This window comes from Coregonus clupeaformis, chromosome 14 (assembly GCF_020615455.1).
Source record: "Coregonus clupeaformis isolate EN_2021a chromosome 14, ASM2061545v1, whole genome shotgun sequence".
Lineage (NCBI taxonomy): Eukaryota > Metazoa > Chordata > Actinopteri > Salmoniformes > Salmonidae > Coregonus > Coregonus clupeaformis.
Genome location: NC_059205.1, coordinates 20,923,021 through 20,945,363, shown reverse-complemented (window position 1 = coordinate 20,945,363; position 22,343 = coordinate 20,923,021). Strand labels below are relative to the sequence as shown.

Below are 22,343 nucleotides of genomic sequence, written 5' to 3'. Positions count from 1 at the left end.
AAATATATATATTTTTTAAAGGATATGTATATGTGTATGTATATGTATGTGTATGTATATATATATATATATATATATATATATATATATATATATATATATATATATATATATATATATATATATATATATGTATGTATGCATATATATATATTATGTATGTATGTATGTATGTGTATGTGTATGTGTATGTGTATGTATTTGCAAGAAGAAAAATAACATATGGGGGATTGGAAATGATGCAGACAATTACTTTTATGGAAGTTACAATCTATCTGCAATGTTAAAGCTGATCTACCCCCTTAAAAAAATAAAAAAATTAAAAAGTTTTTCCTGTACAGTGCTATATTTGTACTGTATACAAATAGTGTCCATGCACCCCATTTTAAGCTGTTTGACCACAGTAAAAGGCCAGCAACACTCTGTATTATTTAGAGCCCCGTGAAATGACACCATTCTACAGACCCTACTGACTATTCCCTACAATACTTTTAGTGCGGCACCCAGAATAGTTTTTGTTCTACAAGCCAATACGTATTCCATATACAGTGATTCGCATTGGGGGCATTTATTTGACCTTGGAACATGTATTAAAACCCTAATTTAATGCAAATGCCACTTAAATATGAATAAATATGAATCATTGTTAATGTTTAAACAATTATTTACAGGTTACTTGCACTTTTCTACCATAAAGTGGGTGAATTTTATTTTGAAAATGTCCGAAATTCCGTGAACCGGAAGTACTTTGTTTTAAAGTTGCTGACGAGATGCAGAGAGGAGTTGCAACCTTTCAAGTATCTAGAAGAAAGTATTCCATCTACCTTGCTGTGTCTATGTGTATGTATACATCTTTATGCAAATCAGTATTTGGAGCCTACTATGCTACTATTATTTCTTGCTAGGTTGTAAGCGAAATATTAATTGCAATCGGATACAGTAGCTAGCTAGCTGGTTAGCCAGTACAGAGTAGGCGATATAATTATCATTAGCTTGCTACCGTTGCTTGACCAGCAAGCACGGTGGGCATGCATATGCGGATGCAAAGTCAATACATAAAGCTATCAAAGCTAGGCAACTGTCTGTAATCTCATTCGATCATTTTTGTTGTAAAATGTCCGACGAGACTGATCAGTGGAGTGTCGACTAACAGATGTGTGCTAGCTAATTTACTTTATGTGTTACTGTGTTGGTATTGTTGTCTATGGTAAACCCACAATCCCCACAACTAGCTAGTTACATGCAAATGCATTTAGCTCTGTTGTTAAAGTTATAGCTAGCTAAGCAGAACTTTCAATTATTCACAAGCTGTGGTTAGCTGACTAGATTGTTGCTAAAGTGTTTCTTAGATGCACACTACAAGCCTACAGATTACACCCCTCTCTGAAATTCACATGGCTGTTATTTGATCAACACAAAGAATAAACCTGTTCTCATCCTGCATGGTTCCACCACAGCTCAAGATGACAAGCTTTGCCCTCCTGAGGAGCTGAAGCACTGGAGCTCGCCTGGCCCTGAACATGAATTCTCCAGAGGACAGTTCTTCCTCTTCCACACAGAAGACCTCGGATTGGTCCAACCAGCAAACAGCCACTCCACAGCCAGGAGTTAGCCCTCCGTCTCCCACACACTGCTTTGGGGATGGGGAAGGAACAAGCTCTGCTAAGCCAGCTGAAACACCTGTTTCAACCAACCCTGCAACCCCATCTGAAACACCAGTTTCAATCAACCCTTCTAGCCCATCTCAAACACTTGTTTCACCCCAAAAAAAGAGGACAGCAGAGAAAATAACCTCTGATGCGTCACAGCCACAGGGTGAACGTCGCAAGAGGGGGAGGCCACCCAAACACAAGAAACCCCAGACTGACGCAGAACACCAGATCCATCAGGCCCAGTCCCCTACAGTTTCACATCCATGTTTACAGCCAGAGGACCAAATAGAGGCTGTGACACTGACACCCAACTTGCCTGTGATACCTGAGGACAGGTGTCAGTCACCTGATGCCCAAACAAAGGCTGAGACACAGCTCCTGTCACCCAGCTCACCTGTGCCTGAGGATAGGTGCCAGTCAACTGAGGCCACCTCTGAACCACCATGCCCCACCTTGGACTTACAGAGCCCCAATAAGGGACAGAGTAAGAATGGGCCCCATCTCTCCAGTGCTTCTGTTGGACATGGAGACACAACAGGCCCTAATGTTCTAATCACTGGTGGATACAGATACTCACAGGCCACTGAGGCCAGGGTGCTGGGGGATAAACCCAGCCAGAATGACAGTATCACAGCCCCTGGGATATTTTTAAACAAATGTGCCAAAGAGCAAAGGACTCTGTGCCAGTCACCACAGAATCTGAGAGATGGGAGAAAGGCGGCAAAAAAATCACAAATTCATAAGGTCGACCAGCCACAGGAGAGTGAGACTGTGAGAAATGGGGAAAATACATCTAAACCCTTACCGACCATTAAGGTAGAACAGGGGAATTGCCTAACACAAAAGACAGGGCGAAAGAGGAAATATACAAAAAAATCACAGAGCCATAAGGTAGACCAGCCAAGGGACACTGACCAGTCACAGGAGAGTGAGACTGTGAGAAATGGAAAAAATACATCTATAAAATCACCAACCCATAAGATAGACTGGTCACAGGAGACGGTAAGAAAGAGGACGTATACAAAACATTCTCAGACCCCTAAGGTAGACCAGTCACAGGAGGCTGACCAGTCACAGGAGGCTGACCAGTCACAGGAGGCTGACCAGTCACAGAAAACTGTGCGAAATGGGAAAAATACATCTATAAAATCACCAACCCATAAGGTAGACCAGTCACAAGAGTCTGTAACAAAAAGGAAAAATATGTCTAAAATATCTTCAACCCACAAGGTAGACCACTCACAAGAGACTGTGCAAAAGGGGAAATATACAAAAAAATCACAGACCCAGGAGACTGACCAGTCACAGGAGGAGACTGGAAAAATCACATCTATGAAATCACAGACGAATAGAGTAGACCAGGCGGCATCTAAAACATCACAAAGCCATACGGTAGAACGGTCACTCGGGATTGACCAATCACAGGAGACAGTGAGAAAGAGGAACTATACAAAAAAATCACAGCGCCATAAGGAGCACTCACATGAGACTGTGAGAAATGTGGAAAATACAACAAAAAAATCACAGAAGCATAAGGTAGTTTTACGAGACACGGAACAGTCACAGGAGGAAACTATAAAAAATCGGAAATATACTAAGAAATCAAATATCTATAAGGTAGACTCAGGGGTCCCTTCACTCCCTGTGCTATCTGCAGACCTCTCCACCAACCTTTCCTCTCCCACACTCAGTCCTCCTTGGGTCCCAAAGAGAAAATGTACCAAAAAATCACAGACCCACAAGGTAGACTCAGATGTCCCCTCCTCACTCCCTGTACTGTCTGCAGACCTCTCCTCCAGCCTGCAGAGGAGGAACTGCCTGGCCCTGAACATGAATTCTCCAGAGGACAGTTCTTCCTCTTCCACACAGAAGACCTCGGATTGGTCCAACCAGCAAACAGCCACTCCACAGCCAGGAGTTAGCCCTCCGTCTCCCACACACTGCTTTGGGGATGGGGAAGGAACAAGCTCTGCTAAGCCAGCTGAAACACCTGTTTCAACCAACCCTGCAACCCCATCTGAAACACCAGTTTCAATCAACCCTTCTAGCCTGTCTCAAACACTTGTTTCACCCCAAAAAAAGAGGACAGCAGAGAAAATAACCTCTGATGCGTCACAGCCACAGGGTGAACGTCGCAAGAGGGGGAGGCCACCCAAACACAAGAAACCCCAGACTGACACAGAACACCAGATCCATCAGGCCCAGTCCCCTACAGTTTCACATCCATGTTTACAGCCAGAGGACCAAATAGAGGCTGTGACACTGACACCCAACTTGCCTGTGATACCTGAGGACAGGTGTCAGTCACCTGATGCCCAAACAAAGGCTGAGACACAGCTCCTGTCACCCAGCTCACCTGTGCCTGAGGATAGGTGCCAGTCAACTGAGGCCACCTCTGAACCACCATGCCCCACCTTGGACTTACAGAGCCCCAATAAGGGACAGAGTAAGAACGGGCCCCATCTCTCCAGTGCTTCTGTTGGACATGGAGACACAACAGGCCCTAATGTTCTAATCACTGGTGGATACAGATACTCACAGGCCACTGGGGCCAGGGTGCTGGGGGATAAACCCAGCCAGAATGACAGTATCACAGCCTCTGGGATATTTTTAAGCAAATGTGCCAAAGAGCAAAGGACTCTGTGCCAGTCACCACAGAATCTGAGAGATGGGAGAAAGGCGGCAAAAGAATCACAAATTCATAAGGTCGACCAGCCACAGGAGAGTGAGACTGTGAGAAATGGGGAAAATACATCTAAACCCTTACCGACCATTAAGGTAGAACAGGAGAATTGCCTAACACAAAAGACTGGGCGAAAGAGGAAATATACAAAAAAATCACAGAGCCATAAGGTAGACCAGCCAAGGGACACTGACCAGTCACAGGAGAGTGAGACTGTGAGAAATGGGAAAAATACATCTATAAAATCACCAACCCATAAGATAGACTGGTCACAGGAGACGGTAAGAAAGAGGACGTATACAAAATATTCTCAGACCCCTAAGGTAGACCAGTCACAGGAGGCTGACCAGTCACAGGAGGCTGACCAGTCACAGAAAACTGTGCGAAATGGGAAAAATACATCTATAAAATCACCAACCCATAAGGTAGACCAGTCACAAGAGTCTGTAACAAAAAGGAAAAATATGTCTAAAATATCTTCAACCCACAAGGTAGACCACTCACAAGAGACTGTGCAAAAGGGGAAATATACAAAAAAATCACAGACCCAGGAGACTGACCAGTCACAGGAGGAGACTGGAAAAATCACATCTATGAAATCACAGACGAATAGAGTAGACCAGGCGGCATCTAAAACATCACAAAGCCATACGGTAGAACGGTCACTCGGGATTGACCAATCACAGGAGACTGTGAGAAAGAGGAACTATACAAAAAAATCACAGCGCCATAAGGAGCACTCACATGAGACTGTGAGAAATGGGGAAAATACAACAAAAAAATCACAGAAGCATAAGGTAGTTTTACGAGACACGGAACAGTCACAGGAGGAAACTATAAAAAATCGGAAATATACTAAGAAATCAAGTATCTATAAGGTAGACTCAGGGGTCCCTTCACTCCCTGTGCTATCTGCAGACCTCTCCACCAACCTTTCCTCTCCCACACTCAGTCCTCCTTGGGTCCCAAAGAGAAAATGTACCAAAAAATCACAGACCCACAAGGTAGACTCAGATGTCCCCTCCTCACTCCCTGTACTGTCTGCAGACCTCTCCTCCAGCCTGCAGAGTAGCCTCTCTCCTACTCTCAGCCCTCCTGGCAACCCCTTCTCACCAAACACACCTAAGAGAGTCAGAGGCAGACCTCAGCGGGTCCAGCAGCAGCTCTGTCTTAGCTCCACGCCAGGCCCTCACCCCAGATCCTCGACAGGAACAGACAACCCCTTCTCTGTCTCCCTGTCTCACATGGGACTGGGCTCCGAGATGGAGGGCCCCCAGAACGCCTCACCCATCACTCCCTGGAATCTGTTGGAACTAAGCCCTCTGGAGAAGGTACTGGATCATCATCATCATCTTCATCACTAATTAGAAACATATAATACGTTGTCGGGTGAATGGTCATACACTGAATAGTGCTCTAGATTGTGGTCAGTGTTTAAAAGTAATCACCATTCAATAACCGTCTCTCTTGCCTATTGCGTTTCAATCTGTTTCAATTAAATCCCAGTATTTATATGTTCAATACAAAATTGTTCACAAAAATGTATGTCATCTCTCCCAGACACACTTAGCTTTACCCGGCAGTAAACCTCGCGGTAGGCCAAGGAAGAACCCGGCTACTGTGAAGGGAGTGAAGACTCAGGGTGGTAAGACGAAGGTGAAGGCTGCAGCAGAGGGAGGGTCCCAGACCTTCAGTTCTGAGGAGGGCCCCCCAGCCAAACGCAGGCGTAGAAGCAGGAAGGGCCAGACAGCAGAGGGAGCTGGCCTGCAGAGCGACGGCACTACCAGCGCTGAGCCTCTCCAATGCTCCAGACCCAGGTTTGAGCTGCAGGAGTCAGACTCACCAGACAAAGACACAGGAGATGCCGCCCTGTCCTCAGACCTCTCCATCGAGCTAAGCGTACAGGAAGACCATGTAACATCACTGACTCTTGAAGAGGAAGAGGAGGAAGAGCAAGAGGATGAGGAAGACCTACCCAGTTTCTTAAATAACACAAGTGAGTAACATGCTGACTAGACTGGCTACGTTGTGTGCGTGAGCATTGCTAAATAAATGTACACATGCATGTTATTAGGGTGGAACGTACCAGTATTGCTGTACTTGTTAGTATCGTGGCAAGGAAACAAAACACAAAGCAGATTTAATTTCTGTAGGAAAACAGCCCTAATGTTGGAAACAAATATCATTATGTTTGTCATCCAGAGTAACGTTTATTTGTTTTCCAAGCTATAGCACAGAAGATTTGACATAAAGCAGGTTTTTAAAGGACCAAAGAGTTTGACTGCTTTGTGTTTTCATTTTTGCCATTGGAAAAATATTGTGATACAGGGATCGTCCCGGCCCTACATGTTATTCAATCATTTAATCCAAACTGCTCGCACGCTTCAACGGGCGTCTGCATAGCCAGGCACTTAAATAGAGCTTGGTTCTATTTGAGATGCTTGAAGCACTGCAAGTCCCTCATCGCCCATCTACTCATTGGTTTTCACAATCATACTAACCAGCATGGGAGATTGAAAGATGAACGAGGAGAGATTAATCAAAGAACTAACTAGGTTTCCCGTTTTATCTGTGGATTAATTGTCGGAGTAGAGAACACAGATCCAGCAAAAAAAAAAGGACCATATGCATTTCAGGTAAAATGACAACCCGATGTTGATCTCCCAGGACAAATTAGCTAGCAACAGCAAGCTAGCTAAATGTCCATCAATGTTTTATGTGTGTTTCGACCTGTCCCCAACTTAATATAGTTGGTTCACAGTTGGTTTTGGTATTTTAACATGCGTGTCATGAACACGTCTGGTGGGGATAGCCAATATCAACATGCACGTGGGGGCCGGTTTGGTCAAGGTGTAAGAGAGAGAGCGAGAGTGTGCGCGTGTGTTGGTAAACTCCCTTGCTGATATGATGCCTTCCTGCATGTGTACTATAGCTTATGTTGAGTTGTTAATTAATACTAAAACTAAAATAACCCGTAGTTATTTATCTTTCAGAGCCGCTGTCCATAACAGAAGGAATATGTGTTTGGTGCAAATTTAGAAGCTATCCTTTCTGGCCGGCAATGGTGAGTATTGATCGCTGTGCTCCAACTAAATTAATTTGGAATAGTCATCAGTAGTAACTGAACTAGAAACTGTTTGACTCCATAGGTGAAGAGTGTGAACCATAAGCTGAAAAAAGCCAGCATTGTGTTTATTGACGACCTGCTGTTTGACAAGAAGAGGATACGAAAAGGGTAGGAACCAAAACTCTGTAGGAACCAAAACTATGTTCAGCTCTTCCTACAGTCATCCCTTTGAGCTGTAACTGGTGTCCATTCCCTGATTGCCCGATTACCCTCTGCGCTCCAATATAAACTGTCGTCTTTTTGTGTTTCTTTTAAAGCTTTTCTGTGGCCCTAAAAACATTGAAGCCTTTTGACTGTGAAGAGGCGGCTCAACTAGAGGTAAGGATAACTGAGGAAAACAGTTTCTTAAGAATACTGACTCCACAGAACAAATATATAATATAGATACAGCTGATTTTTTTTATATACACTGAACAAATATATAAACGCAACGTGTAAAGTGTTGGTTTCATGAGCTGAAATAAAAGATCCCAGAAATGTTCAATATGCACAAAAAGCTTATTTCTCTCTAATTTTGTGGACAAATTTGTTTACATCCCTGTTAGTGAGTGTTTAGCCTTTGCCAAGATAATCCATCCACCTGACAGATGTGGCATATCAAGAAGCTGATTAAACAGCATGATCATTACACAGGTGCACCTTGTTCTGGGGACAACAAAAGGCCACTCTAAAATGTGCAGTTTTGTCACACAACACAACGCCTCAAGTTTTGAGGAAGCGTGCAATTGGCATGCTGACTGCAGGAATGTCCACCAGAGCTGTTGTCAGAGAATGTAATGTTCATTTCTCTACCATAAGCCACCTTTGACGTTGTGTAGTGGAAATTCTTATCAATAATGAGGAGAGACAGGGTCAATCACCAATCAGGATATTACTTTATTCAAAACGTATTAATAAGGTAATAAGCGAGGCTGGTTGGCCCAACAGTCTTGACTGTTGGCTGAGAGCCCCGACACAAAGAATACAAAGATCTTTTATAGGAAAGATACACCCTCTTAGTCTACATGACAAATAACAGATGTATGGAATGGGTCACACGGTGAGAATTGATATATGAGAAAGGAGTATCTCCCATCCAGATAGCTTCCTCTCATCATTATCCATACCCAAGCCATCTCTACCTGGTACCTCATTACACAAACACCAACTAATTTTATGGAATGCATGCTGTAGGTTTTATCACCTAAGGCATCGTAAATCTACTGTCAGTGTTAACACAGACACATGAGAGTTCTAAGAACCCTATTCTATTGCAGAAAACAACCATTTGATGCAATAATAGTATTATAACGTCATCTAGTGATTTTTGCTCTTACAGTTGTTTTAGAGAATTTGGTAGTACATCCAACCGGCCTCACAACCGCAGACCATGTGTAACCACGCCAGCCCAGGACCCCCACATCCGGCTTCTTCACCTGCGGGATCGTCTGAGACCAGCCACCCGGACAGCTGATGAAACTATGAGTTTGCACAACCGAAGAATTTCGGCACAAGCTGTCAGAGACCGTCTCAAGGAAGCTCATCTGCGTGCTCATCATCCTCACCAGGGTCTTGACCTGACCTCAGTTCGGCGTCGTAACCGACTTCACTGGGCAAATGCTCACCTTCGATGGCCACCGGCAAGCTGGAGAAGTGTGCTCTTCACGGATGAATCACGGTTTCAACTGTACCGGGCAGATGGCAGACAGTGTCAATGGCGTCGTGTGGGTGACAGAGCATATGAGCGGAGTGGAGCGGTGAGAATCTCAGCTCCTCGCTCACGGAGCTGTTCACCCCTCCGCTCCCCCCGCTCAAAGCCACATCAGGCCAGTCCGCTCATTATCGCTCAGCGCTCAACGCAGTTTGCATCACTCTCCACTCAAATCGCCCCCCCCCCCCTCCAAAAAAGGAAAGAAATCTGCATGTATTTCACTTTTAGCTTAAACCACAGCCTTACCTCCCAAAGAACTAAAGAGCAACGACAACATTTTCCAAATATAAATGTTTTATTTCAAATTACAAATTAGGCCTAGCCTATGTAAGAAGAAATATACACAAAAAGTCCTGTAAAATTAAACGAAAACAATGGGCCTAATTATATAAATAAAAATATACAGGCTATACATCAAAGTTTTAAAAGTAAATTAACTATTAGGCCAAAATTCTGATAACTGAACTTTTGCGCAGCGTGCATGTGGATAAAATTTAAATTGGCTTATATCCATTGTCAAACTTTATTATATATATTTTTTAATGAATTGCTTCCTTATCTACAGTTCTTTTGAGTTCACCTTCAAGAACACAAGTCTGGCCAATGTCTGAGGCTTCAGACTCACGCGGTGGTTTCTTGACAGCAGGCCAGAAGCAGAGAAAACCCTCTCTGCGCTCGCAGACCCGCTTGGGATGCTGAACACAATGCAAGCTACTTTAGCCAGGCGGGGAAAATACGTGGCGTTTTCTTTCCAAAATCGAATAACATCTGCGTCCGGGTTCTGTCTCGGGGATGAGAGGTAATTTTCGACTTCACCTTTGGCGTCTCCGGTTATGCGTAGCTGCTCGCTGAAGTATGACCCGAACAGGTGAGCTCTTTTTGGTTCAGGCTCGGGATTCAGGTCAGCGGCAGGTGGGGTGTCGGTCTCGGGTGTCCCGCTGGGAGCGTTAATTTCCTCAGCTTCTTTTATGAGGAGGTCGCGGATCTCCCCGAGTTTGTTGCATACAGACTCATGTCGGATTATCCATTCTGTCTTGAAACGGGGATCTAACACTGATGCTAAAATGAGATGTTTATCAGTGTAGTATATTCCATAGCGAATTGACACGTTGTTTGCCAATGTTTCTGCAAAAGCAGCGATGCCCATTGGAAGTGCAGCGTGAATGTCATTGGAGAGCAGGGATTTGATTTCTGTGACAGCAGGGAGGATCATCCCCAGGTTCCCCAGCTCCTTCTGCATTTTGTCTGTGAGGTCTGCCAGTGGTGTCAGCACACTGACAAGGTGCGTCAGCTGCCGTACTTGATTCAGGGTGATGTTAGCAACATTAGACTTGAGTTTGTTTTGCCATAACGGGTCTTTTTGGAACAACCGGATGAACGACTGAATCATCCGCAGTTGGCTGCTCCATTGAGTGGCGCAGGCATTTGTGGGGCGGACACCTAATTGGTCGGTTTCCTCTGTGTTCAGGGTGCTCTTGCGTACACTTTTCACCAGGTGCCCGACTTTCGTGCTTGTTAACGGCGTCTTTGATCGCCAGCTGAAGCATGTGAATGGGGCATCTCAGATGTAAATTTGACACAGTAAAGTACTGATTTATCATAGTTTCTACATTAGTGGTTATCACTTCCACATGAACTTGCGAGGGCGCAGGTGGTCCCTCATCCTCCTCTTCATGTTCTGCGCTGCTGCTGGCATCCGCAGTCACTTCACCCTCCGCCTCCTCTTCAGTGCCAGGGAGGAGGTTAAACGCCTTGATCATGTTGCTGGCACGGTCAGTGACGACCCGAATCGCACGTCGTTGCACGTTCCAATATTTCAGTACACTTTCATACTTTTGGTAAATACGATCTGCGGTATGGTGCCCCTGTATGTGCTCACAGCCCAACAAAACCGTGTGCCCCCGGATCGTCCCATCAATGAAACTGGCCACGATGCCAAGGAAGCTGTGCCCTCTTCTACTGGTCCAAATGTCCGCTGACAGAACGAGCACATCACCATTTTTCAGTAGGTCTTGCAGTTTGGCTTCCATCTCTTCCAGGGCATGTGGCATGAGCGTGTCCCGTACGGTGTTGTAGCATGGGGGGTGTAGCCCGGTTGAGCTGCGCTGGCAAAGTGTTGCATCCCTTCGCGTTCTCCTTTACTCAGTGGTTCATAGTCCATGTAAATCATTTTTTAAAATGCTACATCCAGCTCTCTTTTTCTCTCCATTGTTATGGTTGGGCCTTTGTGTGCAGTGAAGAAACTTTTGGATTCCTCAACCCTTTTCTCTTGTTGCTGCTGCTCCTCTTGCTCTATAAAATACAAATTCACGGACGACACAAATTAAATTAAACAAACCATATATTAGGCCTACTTTAAATGACAAAACAAATTTGTTTGAATATTAGGCTATATTTACTTTACACTTTTGTAACAAGTTACCGTATTCAACTTGCTAACCTTTTGCTTTCTTCCCAGCGTGTTGACGTAGCACACTTTCGTGTTTTCGAGAGATCTGTATTTTTAGATTCCAAAATGAAACTTTACTGACTGAAAGGATGTCACCACATTCTTTTTCTTGTACCACATTATCATTGTTAGTTATATTTATATTAATAGTACACCTGTATGATTTCTCATTTTCCTTTTTGAAGTACTTGGTGAACTCCATTATTGTGCCGAGTTTTGACTGAAAATAGTCTACTGTTGATGACTGTGCAAGACACAGATGGATTCTTGGTCAGGCTTGAGCATGCTTCAGACTCGTGGTGTGAGCGAGCGAAATTGGAGCGGGACATAGGGCGACGCTCCGTCCTTTTAAAAATGCCACTCTGCGCTCTGTCCAAAATCCGCCCGCTCGCGCTACGGAGAACGAACACAATTGCATTTTATCAATGGCAATTTGAATGCACAGAGATACCGTGATGAGATCCTGAGGCCCATTGTTGTGCCATTCATCCGCCGTCATCACCTTATGTTTCAGCATGATAATACACAGCCCCATGTTTCAAGGATCTGTACACAATTCCTGGAAGCTGAAAAAGTCCCAGTTCTTCCATGGCCTGCATACTCACTAGACATGTACTCCTGAGTGGCGCAGTGGTCTAAGGCACTGCATCGCAGTGCTAACTGTGCCACTAGAGATCCTGGTTCGAATCCAAGCTCTGTCGCAGCCGGCCGCGACCGGGAGACTCATGGGCGGCGCACAATTGGCCCAGCGTTGTCCAGGGTAGGGGAGGGAATGGCCGGCAGGGATGTAGCTCAGTTGATAGAGCATGGCGTTTGCAACGCCAGGGTTGTGGGTTCGATTCCCACGGGGGGCCAGTAAAAAAATAAAAAATAATATGTATTCACTAACTGTAAGTCGCTCTGGATAAGAGCGTCTGCTAAATGACTAAAATGTAAAATGTAAATGTAATGTCACCCATTGAGCATGTTTGGGATGCTCTGGATCGACGTGTAAGACAGTGTGTTCCAGTTCTCGCTTCCGCATTGTCTCCGTGCTGCTCTGCTGTTTGTTGCTACTTGGCTACCTAACAAACTATTCACGTTTTACTTTTAATAAACGTTTAATCAATCTCTGTGTTCAACAAATTTACCAACTTTTTAGTTTTGTCCTCACTCATCTTTTTTCGTTAAACTTTTTCACCCCGGACGTTTATCCCGAGACAGAAGAGTCATTTTCCTGTGCGTTTTAGCTGCCAACTTTACGTTATTTTCCTTTTTTCCATCGCAACTTTTTTCCCTTATTCAACTTTTTCACTCCGGACGCTTTATCTGGACATGGTTCATCAACATCTTCAACAGCCGAAGCTAAGTAGTAACATTAACATGATGTCTTCTAATTGCAGTCGCTGTACTCATAATATACAGGAGAATTCTCGCCTTACGGCGAGAATAGCTGTGCTACAAGCCCAGCTTCAGACGCAATCGTTAGGCAAGGGTAATATCAGTGTAGGAAAGGAAGAAACAGCGTCTGTGCCACCAGTAAGTACAGACAGTAATGTTAGTATAAATCCCCCGCACAGTCCCCGCAGCCGGACAACTTTCTCATGGCTTCTGGAGGGAAATACTGTTGGAATGCTCAACCGGTGTCGCTCATTCAGCCGACAGAAACCTTCAACCGGTTTTCCCCATTATGTAGCGAGTCGGAGTCTGAGTCTGAGTCTTCTCTAGTCTCTACTCCTCCCGTTACGGGGTCTGAGACTCCGAAGGCTCCCACCATTAGCTCTGACAAATTGAAAACCCTAGTCATTGGCGACTCCATTACCCGCAGTATTAGACTTAAAACGAATCACCCAGCGATCATACACTGTTTACCAGGGGGCAGGGCTACCGACGTTAAGGCTAATCTAAAGATGGTGCTGGCTAAAGCTAAAACTGGCGAGTGTAGAGAGTATAGAGATATTGTTATCCACGTCGGCACCAACGATGTTAGGATGAAACAGTCAGAGGTCACCAAGTGCAACATAGCTTCAGCGTGTAAATCAGCTAGAAAGATGTGTCGGCATCGAGTAATTGTCTCTGGCCCCCTCCCAGTTAGGGGAAGTGACGAGCTCTACAGCAGAGTCTCAGCACTCAATCGCTGGTTGAAAACTGTTTTCTGCCCCTCCCAAAAGATAACATTTGTGGATAATTGGCCCTCTTTCTGGGACTCACCCACAAACAGGATCAAGCCTGACCTGCTGAGGAGTGACGGACTCCATCCTAACTGGAGGGGTGCTCTCCTCTTATCTACCAACATAGATAGGGCTCTAACTCCTCTAGCCCCACAGTGAAATAGGGTGCAGGCCAGGCAGCAGGCTGTTAGCCAACCTGCCAGCTTAGTGGAGTCTGCCAATAGCATAGTCAGTGTAGTCAGCTCAGCCATACCCATTGAGACTGTGTCTGTGCCTCGACCTAGGTTGGGCAAAACTAAACATGGTGGTGTTCACCCTAGCAATCTTATTAGGATAAAGACCTCCTCCATTCCTGCCATTATTGAAAGAGATCGTGATACCTCACATCTCAAAATAGGGTTACTTAATGTTAGATCCCTCACTTCAAAGGCAGTCATAGTCAATGAACTAATCACTGATCATAATCTTGATGTGATTGGCCTGACTGAAACATGGCTTAAGCCTGATGAATTTGCTGTGTTAAATGAGGCCTCACCTCCTGGTTACACTAGTGACCATATTCCCCGTGCATCCCGCAAAGGCGGAGGTGTTGCTAACATTTACGATAGCAAATTTCAATTTACAAAAAAAAAAATGACGTTTTCATCTTTCGAGCTTCTAGTCATGAAATCTATGCAGCCTACTCAATCACTTTTTATAGCTACTGTTTACAGGCCTCCTGGGCCATATACAGCGTTCCTCTCTGAGTTTCCTGAATTCCTATCAGACCTTGTAGTCATAGCAGATCATATTCTAATTTTTGGTGATTTTAATATTCACATGGAGAAGTCCACAGACCCACTCCAAAAGTCTTTCAGAGCCATTATCGACTCAGTGGGTTTTGTCCAACATGTCTCTGGACCTACTCACTGCCACAGTCATACTCTGGACCTAGTTTTGTCCCATGGAATAAATGTTGTAGATCTTAATGTTTTTCCACAAAATCCTGGACTATCGGACCACCATTTTATTACGTTTGCAATCGCAACAAATAATCTGCTCAGACCCCAACCAAGGAGCATCAAAAGTCGTGCTATAAATTCTCAGACAACACAAAAATTCATTGATGCCCTTCCAGACTCCTTCTGCCTACCCAAGGACGTCAGAGGACAAAAATCAGTTAACCACTTAACTGAGGAACTCAATTTAACCTTGCGCAATACCCTAGATGCAGTTGCACCCCTAAAAACGAAAAACATTTGTCATAAGAAACTAGCTCCCTGGTATACAGAAAATACCCGAGCTTTGAAGCAAGCTTCCAGGAAATTGGAACGGAAATGGCGCCACACCAAACTGGAAGTCTTCCGACTAGCTTGGAAAGACAGTACCGTGCAGTACCGAAGAGCCCTCACTGCTGCTCGATCATCCTACTTTTCCAAATTAATCGAGGAAAATAAGAACAATCCAAAATTTCTTTTTGATACTGTTGCAAAGCTAACTAAAAAGCAGCATTCCCCAAGAGAGGATGGTTTTCACTTCAGCAGTGATAAATTCATGAACTTCTTTGAGGAAAAGATCATGACCATTAGAAAGCAAATTACGGACTCCTCTTTGAATCTGCGTATTCCTCCAGGGCTTAGCTGTCCTGGATCTGCACAGCTCTGCGAGGGCCTGGGATCGGGAGAGACACTTAAGTATTTTAGTACTATATCTCTTGACACAATGATGAAAATAATCATGGCCTCTAAACCTTCAAGCTGCATACTGGATCCTATTCCTACTAAACTGCTGAAGGAGCTGCTTCCTGTGCTTGGCCCTCCTATGTTGAACATAATAAACAGCTCTCTATCCACCGGATGTGTACCAAACTCACTAAAAGTGGCAGTGATAAAGCCTCTCTTGAAAAAGCCAAACCTTGACCCGGAAAATATAAAAAACTATCGGCCTATATCGAATCTTCCATTCCTCTCAAAAATTTTAGAAAAAGCTGTTGCGCAGCAACTTCACTGCCTTTCTGAAGACAAACAATGTATACGAAATGCTTCAGTCTGGTTTTAGACCCCATCATAGCACTGAGACTGCACTTGTGAAGGTGGTAAATGACCTTTTAATGGCGTCAGACCGAGGCTCTGCATCTGTCCTCGTGCTACTAGACCTTAGTGCTGCCTTTGACACCATCGATCACCACATTCTTTTGGAGAGACTGGAAACCCAAATTGGTCTACACGGACAAGTTCTGGCCTGGTTTAGATCCTACCTGTCGGAAAGATATCAGTTTGTCTCTGTGAATGGTCTGTCCTCCTACAAATCAACTGTACATTTCGGTGTTCCTCAAGGTTCCGTTTTAGGACCACTATTGTTTTCACTATATATTTTACCTCTTGGGGATGTTATTCGAAAACATAATGTTAACTTTCACTGCTATGCGGATGACACACAGCTGTACATTTCAATGAAGCATGGTGAAGCCCCAAAATTGCCTTCGCTAGAAGCCTGTGTTTCAGACATAAGGAAGTGGATGGCTGAAAACTTTTTACTTTTAAACTCGGACAAAACAGAGATGCTTGTTCTAGGTCCCAAGAAACAAAGAGATCTTCTGTTAAATCTGACAATTCATCTTGATGGTTGTAAAGTCGTCTCAAATAAAACTGTGAAGGACCTAGGCGTTACTCTTGACCCTGATCTCTCTTTTGACGAACATATCAAGACTGTTTCAAGGACAGCTTTTTTCCATCTACGTAACATTGCAAAAATCAGAAATTTTCTGTCCAAAAATGATGCAGAAAAATGAATCCATGCATTTGTTACTTCTAGATTAGACTACTGCAATGCTCTATTTTCCGGCTACCCGGATAAAGCACTAAATAAACTTCAGTTAGTGCTAAATACGGCTGCTAGAATCCTGACTAGAACCAAGAAATTTGATCATATTACTCCAGTGCTAGCTTCCCTACACTGGCTTCCTGTTAAGGCAAGGGCTGATTTCAAGGTTTTACTGTTAACCTATAAAGCGTTACATGGGCTTGCTCCTACCTATCTTTCCGAGTTGGTCCTGCCGTACATACCAATACGTACGCTACGGTCACAAGACGCAGGCCTCCTAATTGTCCCTAGAATTTCTAAGCAAACAGCGGGAGGCAGGGCTTTCTCCTATAGATCTCCATTTTTATGGAACAGTCTGCCTACCCATGTGAGAGACGCAGACTCGGTCTCAACCTTTAAGTCTTTACTGAAGACTTATCTCTTCAGTAGGTCATATGATTGAGTGTAGTCTGGCCCAGGAGTGTGAAGGTGAACGGAAAGGCTGGAGCAACGAACAGCCCTTGCTGTCTCTGCCGGGCCGGTTCCCCTCTCCACTGGGGTTCTCTGCCTCTAACCCTGTTGCAGGGGCTGAGTCACTGGCTTGCTGGTGCTCTTTCATGCCGTCCCTGGGAGGGGTGCGTCACTTGAGTGGGTTGAGTTACTGACGTGATCTTCCTGTCTGGGTTGGCGCCCCCCCCTTGGTTTGTGCTGTGGTGGAGACCTCTGTGGGCTATACTCGGCCTTGTCTCAGGATTGTAAGTTGGTGGTTGGGGATATCCCTCTAGTGGTGCGGGGGCTGTGCTTTGGCGGAGTGGGTGGGGTTATATCCTTCCTGTTTGGCCCTGTCCGGGGTTTCTTCGGATGGGGCCACAGTGTCTCCGGACCGCTCCTGTCTCAGCCTCCAGTATTTATGCTGCAGTAGTTTATGTGTCGGGGGCTGGGGTTAGTTGGTTATACCTGGAGTACTTCTCCTGTCTTATCCAGTGTCCTGTGTGAATTTAAGTATGCTCTCTCTAATTCTCTCGTTCTCTCTTTCTCTCTGAGAACCTGAGCCCTAGGACCATACGTCAGGACTACCGGGCATGATGACACCTTGCTGTCCCCAGTCCGCCTGGCCTTGCTGCTATTCCAGTTTCAACTGTTCTGCCTGCGGCTACGAAACCCCTACCTGTCCCAGACCTGCTGTTTTCAACTCTAAATGATCGGCTATGAAAAGCCAACTGAGAGACCTGAGCCCTAGGACCATACGTCGGGACTACCGGCCGTGGTGACTCCTTGCTGTCCCCAGTCCGCCTGGCCTTGCTGCTATTCCAGTTTAAACTGTTCTGCCTGCGGTTATGGAACCCCTACCTGTCCCAGACCTGCTGTTTTAAACTCTAATGATCGGCTATGAAAAGCCAACTGAGATTTATTCCTGATTATTATTTGACCATGCTTGTCACTTATGAACATTTTTGAACATCTTGGCATGGTTCTGTTATAATCTCCACCCGGCACAGCCAGAAGAGGACTGGCCACCCCTCATAGCCTGGTTCCTCTCTAGGTTTCTTCCTAGGTTTTGCCTTTCTAGGGAGTTTTTCCTAGCCACCGTGCTTCTACACCTGCATTATTAGCTGTTTGGGGTTTTAGGCTGGGTTTCTGTACAGCACTTCGAGATATTAGCTGATGTAAGAAGGGCTATATAAAATAAAATTGATTGATTGATTGAGTTCCCGCCAATATCCAGCAACTTTGCACAGCCATTGACGAGGAGTGGGACAACATTCCACAGGCCACAATCAACAGCCCGATCAACTCTATACAAAGGAGATGTGTCGCGTTGCATGAGGCAAATGGTGGTCACACCAGATACTGACTGGTTTTCCCAGTCATGTGAAATCCATAGATTAGGGCCTAATGCATTTATTTCAATTGACAGATTTCCTTGTATGCAACTCAGTAAAATCTTTTAAATTGTTGCATGTTGCGTTTTATATTTTTGTTCAGTGTATATTTTTTAAAATATTTCTGGTGACTGTTGTGTTGATGTTTCCTATTGTCTGTAGTGTAAAGCCAGGGAGAAGTATGATGCTGCCATCCAATGGTGTCTTGCGTTGATAGCCGACTATAGAATCCGTATCGGTAAACTATTCTCCACTTCTCTTAGAATGAGCACCTTGACCCAGATTAAACTCGGTGTTATATTGCCCATTACTGTCGTTGATGTTTGTATTGTCTTTGCAGGATGCGGCTTCACCGGTTCCTTCATTGAATACTTTTCTGATGACATAAGTAAGTTCACGTCCATTCACTCAAGACATCTCAGCTGCTGTCTGTCCTCAGTTTAAACAGGTCGTTAGTACAACATCATATATTTTCCGTGACTGACCTGACTAAATAAAGGTTAGATAGATCAATACATTACCTCTCTGATCCCTCCCCAACCTCCCCCAGGCTGCCCAGTGAGAAGGCGCTACCCCCAGGGCACCTCAGACCTGACCTTCCCCAGTAAGCTAATTCTGGAGGAGCAGCACGTAACCTCTGATCCGGAAGGGGAAGATCAAGAGGGCAGCAAACGGCAGGAGGAGGAGAGGAGGAGGAAGCTGCTGCCTGACCGTTCGAAGGCTGCACGTAACCGTGCCAACGAGAAACTGGTAGACTTCATCGTCAGGCAGCGCCGGGTGGAGACGCACCTTCTGGTGAGTAACCATGCTGATGCCTCTCTCACTCTCCCAGGCACTCAGTATAGCAGTTGTTCTCTCCCTCCATCTGTCCATCCCTCTCCTTCGTCTGTCAGTATCTTCTCTCCCTCTCTCCATCCCTCTCTCCATCCCCCTCTCTCTGTCCATTCTCTCTCTTTCCTTCCATCTTTCTCTGTATGTAATATGGTCTCCAAACTGGAGTAGCTCAGTTGGTAGAGCATGGCGCTTGCAATGCCAGGGTTGTGGGTTGGATTCCCACGGGGGGAGAGTATGAAAACAATTTATGCACTCACTTAACTGTAAGTCATTCTGGATAAGAGCGTCTGCTAAATGACTAAAATGTACATGTAAATAACCCCTCTCTCTAACCCCAGGGTGTGATCAGCGGTCAGCAGCAGTCTAAGTGGCTGCGTTGGTTCCTGGCGGCCAGTCGGTCAGTAGTGGACACCTACCTGGAGGACGAGGAGCAGCTGGACCAGGTGTACCAGTACCTGAGAGGGGTGTACGAGACCGCCCCCCTCACCGCCCCCTGTCTGGCCGATGTAGACCGCATCCGCTTGGTACTGGACGTGCTCTTACCAGAGGTCCGAATGCAATAGAATAGAATACAACTTTATTGTCCCATCGAAACACAAATGTGGATTTTTGCTGTCTGTTTTTATTACCATTCTTTATTGTTGAAGTGACGTTAAAAGTCCTACTCCAGACTCCTTTTCACCTCATTTAACACCTGATTTCCTTAACAAAAGGCACATGTCAATAGGTGGTCCAGGTATGACATGACTTGGCACAAGTAGGGGGGATGGGCCTTTCCTCTTTTGTTCACATCAGACCATCAGACCAACTCCTTGAATGCCATAATCCTTGAAGTGTGCAGTTGTCTAAAAAACACAACATTCCTCATAAATTAGTTATTATTCTGAAGGGTGAGGTCCAAAAGACTTCTCAACAGCTTCTACCCCCAAGCCATAAGACTCCTGAACAGCTAAACATGGCTACCCGGACTATTTTCACTGCCCCCCCCCCACCCCATCATTTTACGCTGCTGCTACTCTGTTAATTATTTATGCATAATCACTTTAACTCTACCCACATGTACATATTACTTCAACTAGCCGGTGCCCCCGCACATTGACTCTGCACCGGTACCCCCCTGTATATATAGCCTCCCTACTGTTATTTTTTTACTTCTGCTCTTTTTTTCTCAACACTTTTTTGTTTTATTCTACTTTTTTTTATTAAAAATAAATGCATTAAGGGCTGTAAGTAAGCATTTCACTGTAATGTCTGCACCTGTTGTATTCGGCGCGTGTGGCCAATACAATTTGATTTGATCTTTTTGTGTAGGCTATTATCTATGCCATAGCTGGAGTGGACGAGTTGTCACTGGTGAAGGCAGAGGACAAATACTTGAAAGGGCCCTGTCTGAGTAAAAGGTAAGTGATGAGTTAAAGCCTAGGCATTAGCTTGGGGAGCTAACGCAATCAGGTTTCCGTTTACACTTATTTCTGGTTCTAAATCTGTTTTCCTCTCCTTGCTTCTCTCCTCAGGGAAAGAGAGGAGTTTGATGCGATGATCGAGCAACAGATGAAGATGAAAGCATCGATCCGTCAGCGTCCTGCACACTGAACGTAACACGGCCTACTTGGCTTCCAACCCTCAGACTAAGAGTGCCATAGGGCACTGGTCAAAAGTAGTGTGAATACAGTGCCATTTGGGATGCAGCCTCAGAATGCTGGTGTCCTAATCAAACGATCCTTCTAAGCATTATAGGACAATACGTAAGTAAGGAGCCTTGTCCAAGCAAGAACCGCTAGTAACGTAGGAGGCTATCACCTTTTTCTGTACCGTGAAGCAGCTTGAAGTACAAGTACACCCTCTGGCCAGGACACTGGTCTATCGCAGAGAATAAGAGCCATATATAACTCTCTCTAAATGTGGCTCTGAGGACAATCAACTGCTGTTGTACATGCTAGCAGTGGTGTGACTGAACAAAAGTACATTGAATTACCAAGTGAATCGAATCATTGTGAAATCATCTGTGATCGACTGATCAAGATTTACAGCTTCAACACGAAACTCCTGGGAGGGTGGGACCTCGTATCACTCAGACAGACGTGCGCCGCTGGTTGAACCTGGGACTTCATTTTAGACCAACTGCAACAGTATTTGTTCCAACATGGTTGCCCGTTTAGGCTGGTCGACTGTAAATTCAGGACATAAAAGAAAGCGCTCTATTTTTATATGGAAAAGTCTGCTCTTTTTTAAATAAATAGTCATATTTGAATGTTCCAGCCTTATTCTATGGTCATGTAAGTTTAGCTTGTCAGTAAGTTAATGTACCAATTTTCTGGTGACAGTGTTTGGAAAATCAAGCTATACAACATTCTGAATGTGAATCATGTCAACTCATCTATAGTGAATCCTAAATGACACCCTATTCCCTTTAGTGCACTTATTTTGACCAGGGCCCAAGTAGTGCACTATATAGGGAATAGGGTGCCATTTGGGACGCATCCCATGACTTGCAATGACAGTACAGGAACGAGACTATTCCCCTATGATAGATCAATAATGAATACATGCAAGTCTGATAAAGGATTTTATTTGTATTATATACTGAACAAAAATATAAATGCAACATGCAACAATTTCAAAGATTTGATTTGAGTTACAGTTCATATAAGGAAATCAGTCAATTGAAATAAATTCATTAGGCCCTAATCTATGGATTTCACATGACTGGAAATACAGATATGGGTTGTGGGTTCGTTTCCCACGGGGAGCCAGTATGAAAAATGTATGCACTCACTAACTGTAAGTCGCTCTGGATAAGAGACTGCTAAATGACTCAAATGTAAATGTAAATATGCATCTGTTGTTCAGAGATACCTTAAGAAATAGGTAGGGGTGTGGATCAGAAAACCAGTCAGTATCTGGTGTGACCACCATTTGCCTCATGACATCTCCTTCACATAGAGTTGATCAGGCTGATGATTGCGGCCTGTGGAATGTTGTCCCACGACGCCATACACGTTGTGGTATCCCGGAAGGTCTGCCCTGGGGGTTGGTGATAGAGGGGAGATACGAGCTGCGACGTTGGCTCCCTCTGCTGGGAGTATCCAGGCTG

General features: G+C 44.8%; 1 protein-coding gene across 2 annotated transcripts; it reads left to right on the top strand.

The window, feature by feature from the left end:
• Positions 1–761: 761 nt before the first annotated feature.
• LOC121581277 (serine/arginine repetitive matrix protein 2-like) lies at positions 762–21,871 on the top strand. Of its 2 annotated transcripts, XM_041896790.2 has the most exons (12): positions 762–840; positions 1,458–5,666; positions 5,896–6,331; positions 7,329–7,399; positions 7,485–7,570; positions 7,720–7,780; positions 18,578–18,653; positions 18,756–18,803; positions 18,966–19,210; positions 19,588–19,797; positions 20,561–20,649; positions 20,764–21,871. In XM_041896790.2, exons 2-12 carry the CDS (start codon positions 1,521–1,523, stop codon positions 20,840–20,842), a joined length of 5,547 nt encoding a protein of 1,848 aa, XP_041752724.2. In that variant the 5' UTR covers positions 762–840; positions 1,458–1,520; the 3' UTR covers positions 20,843–21,871. The 2 variants fall into 2 exon arrangements, with proteins under 2 accessions (XP_041752724.2, XP_045080683.1); XM_045224748.1 differs by lacking the exons at positions 18,578–18,653; positions 19,588–19,797; positions 20,561–20,649; positions 20,764–21,871 and having other exon boundaries at positions 18,966–19,056.
• Positions 21,872–22,343: the final 472 nt, after the last annotated feature.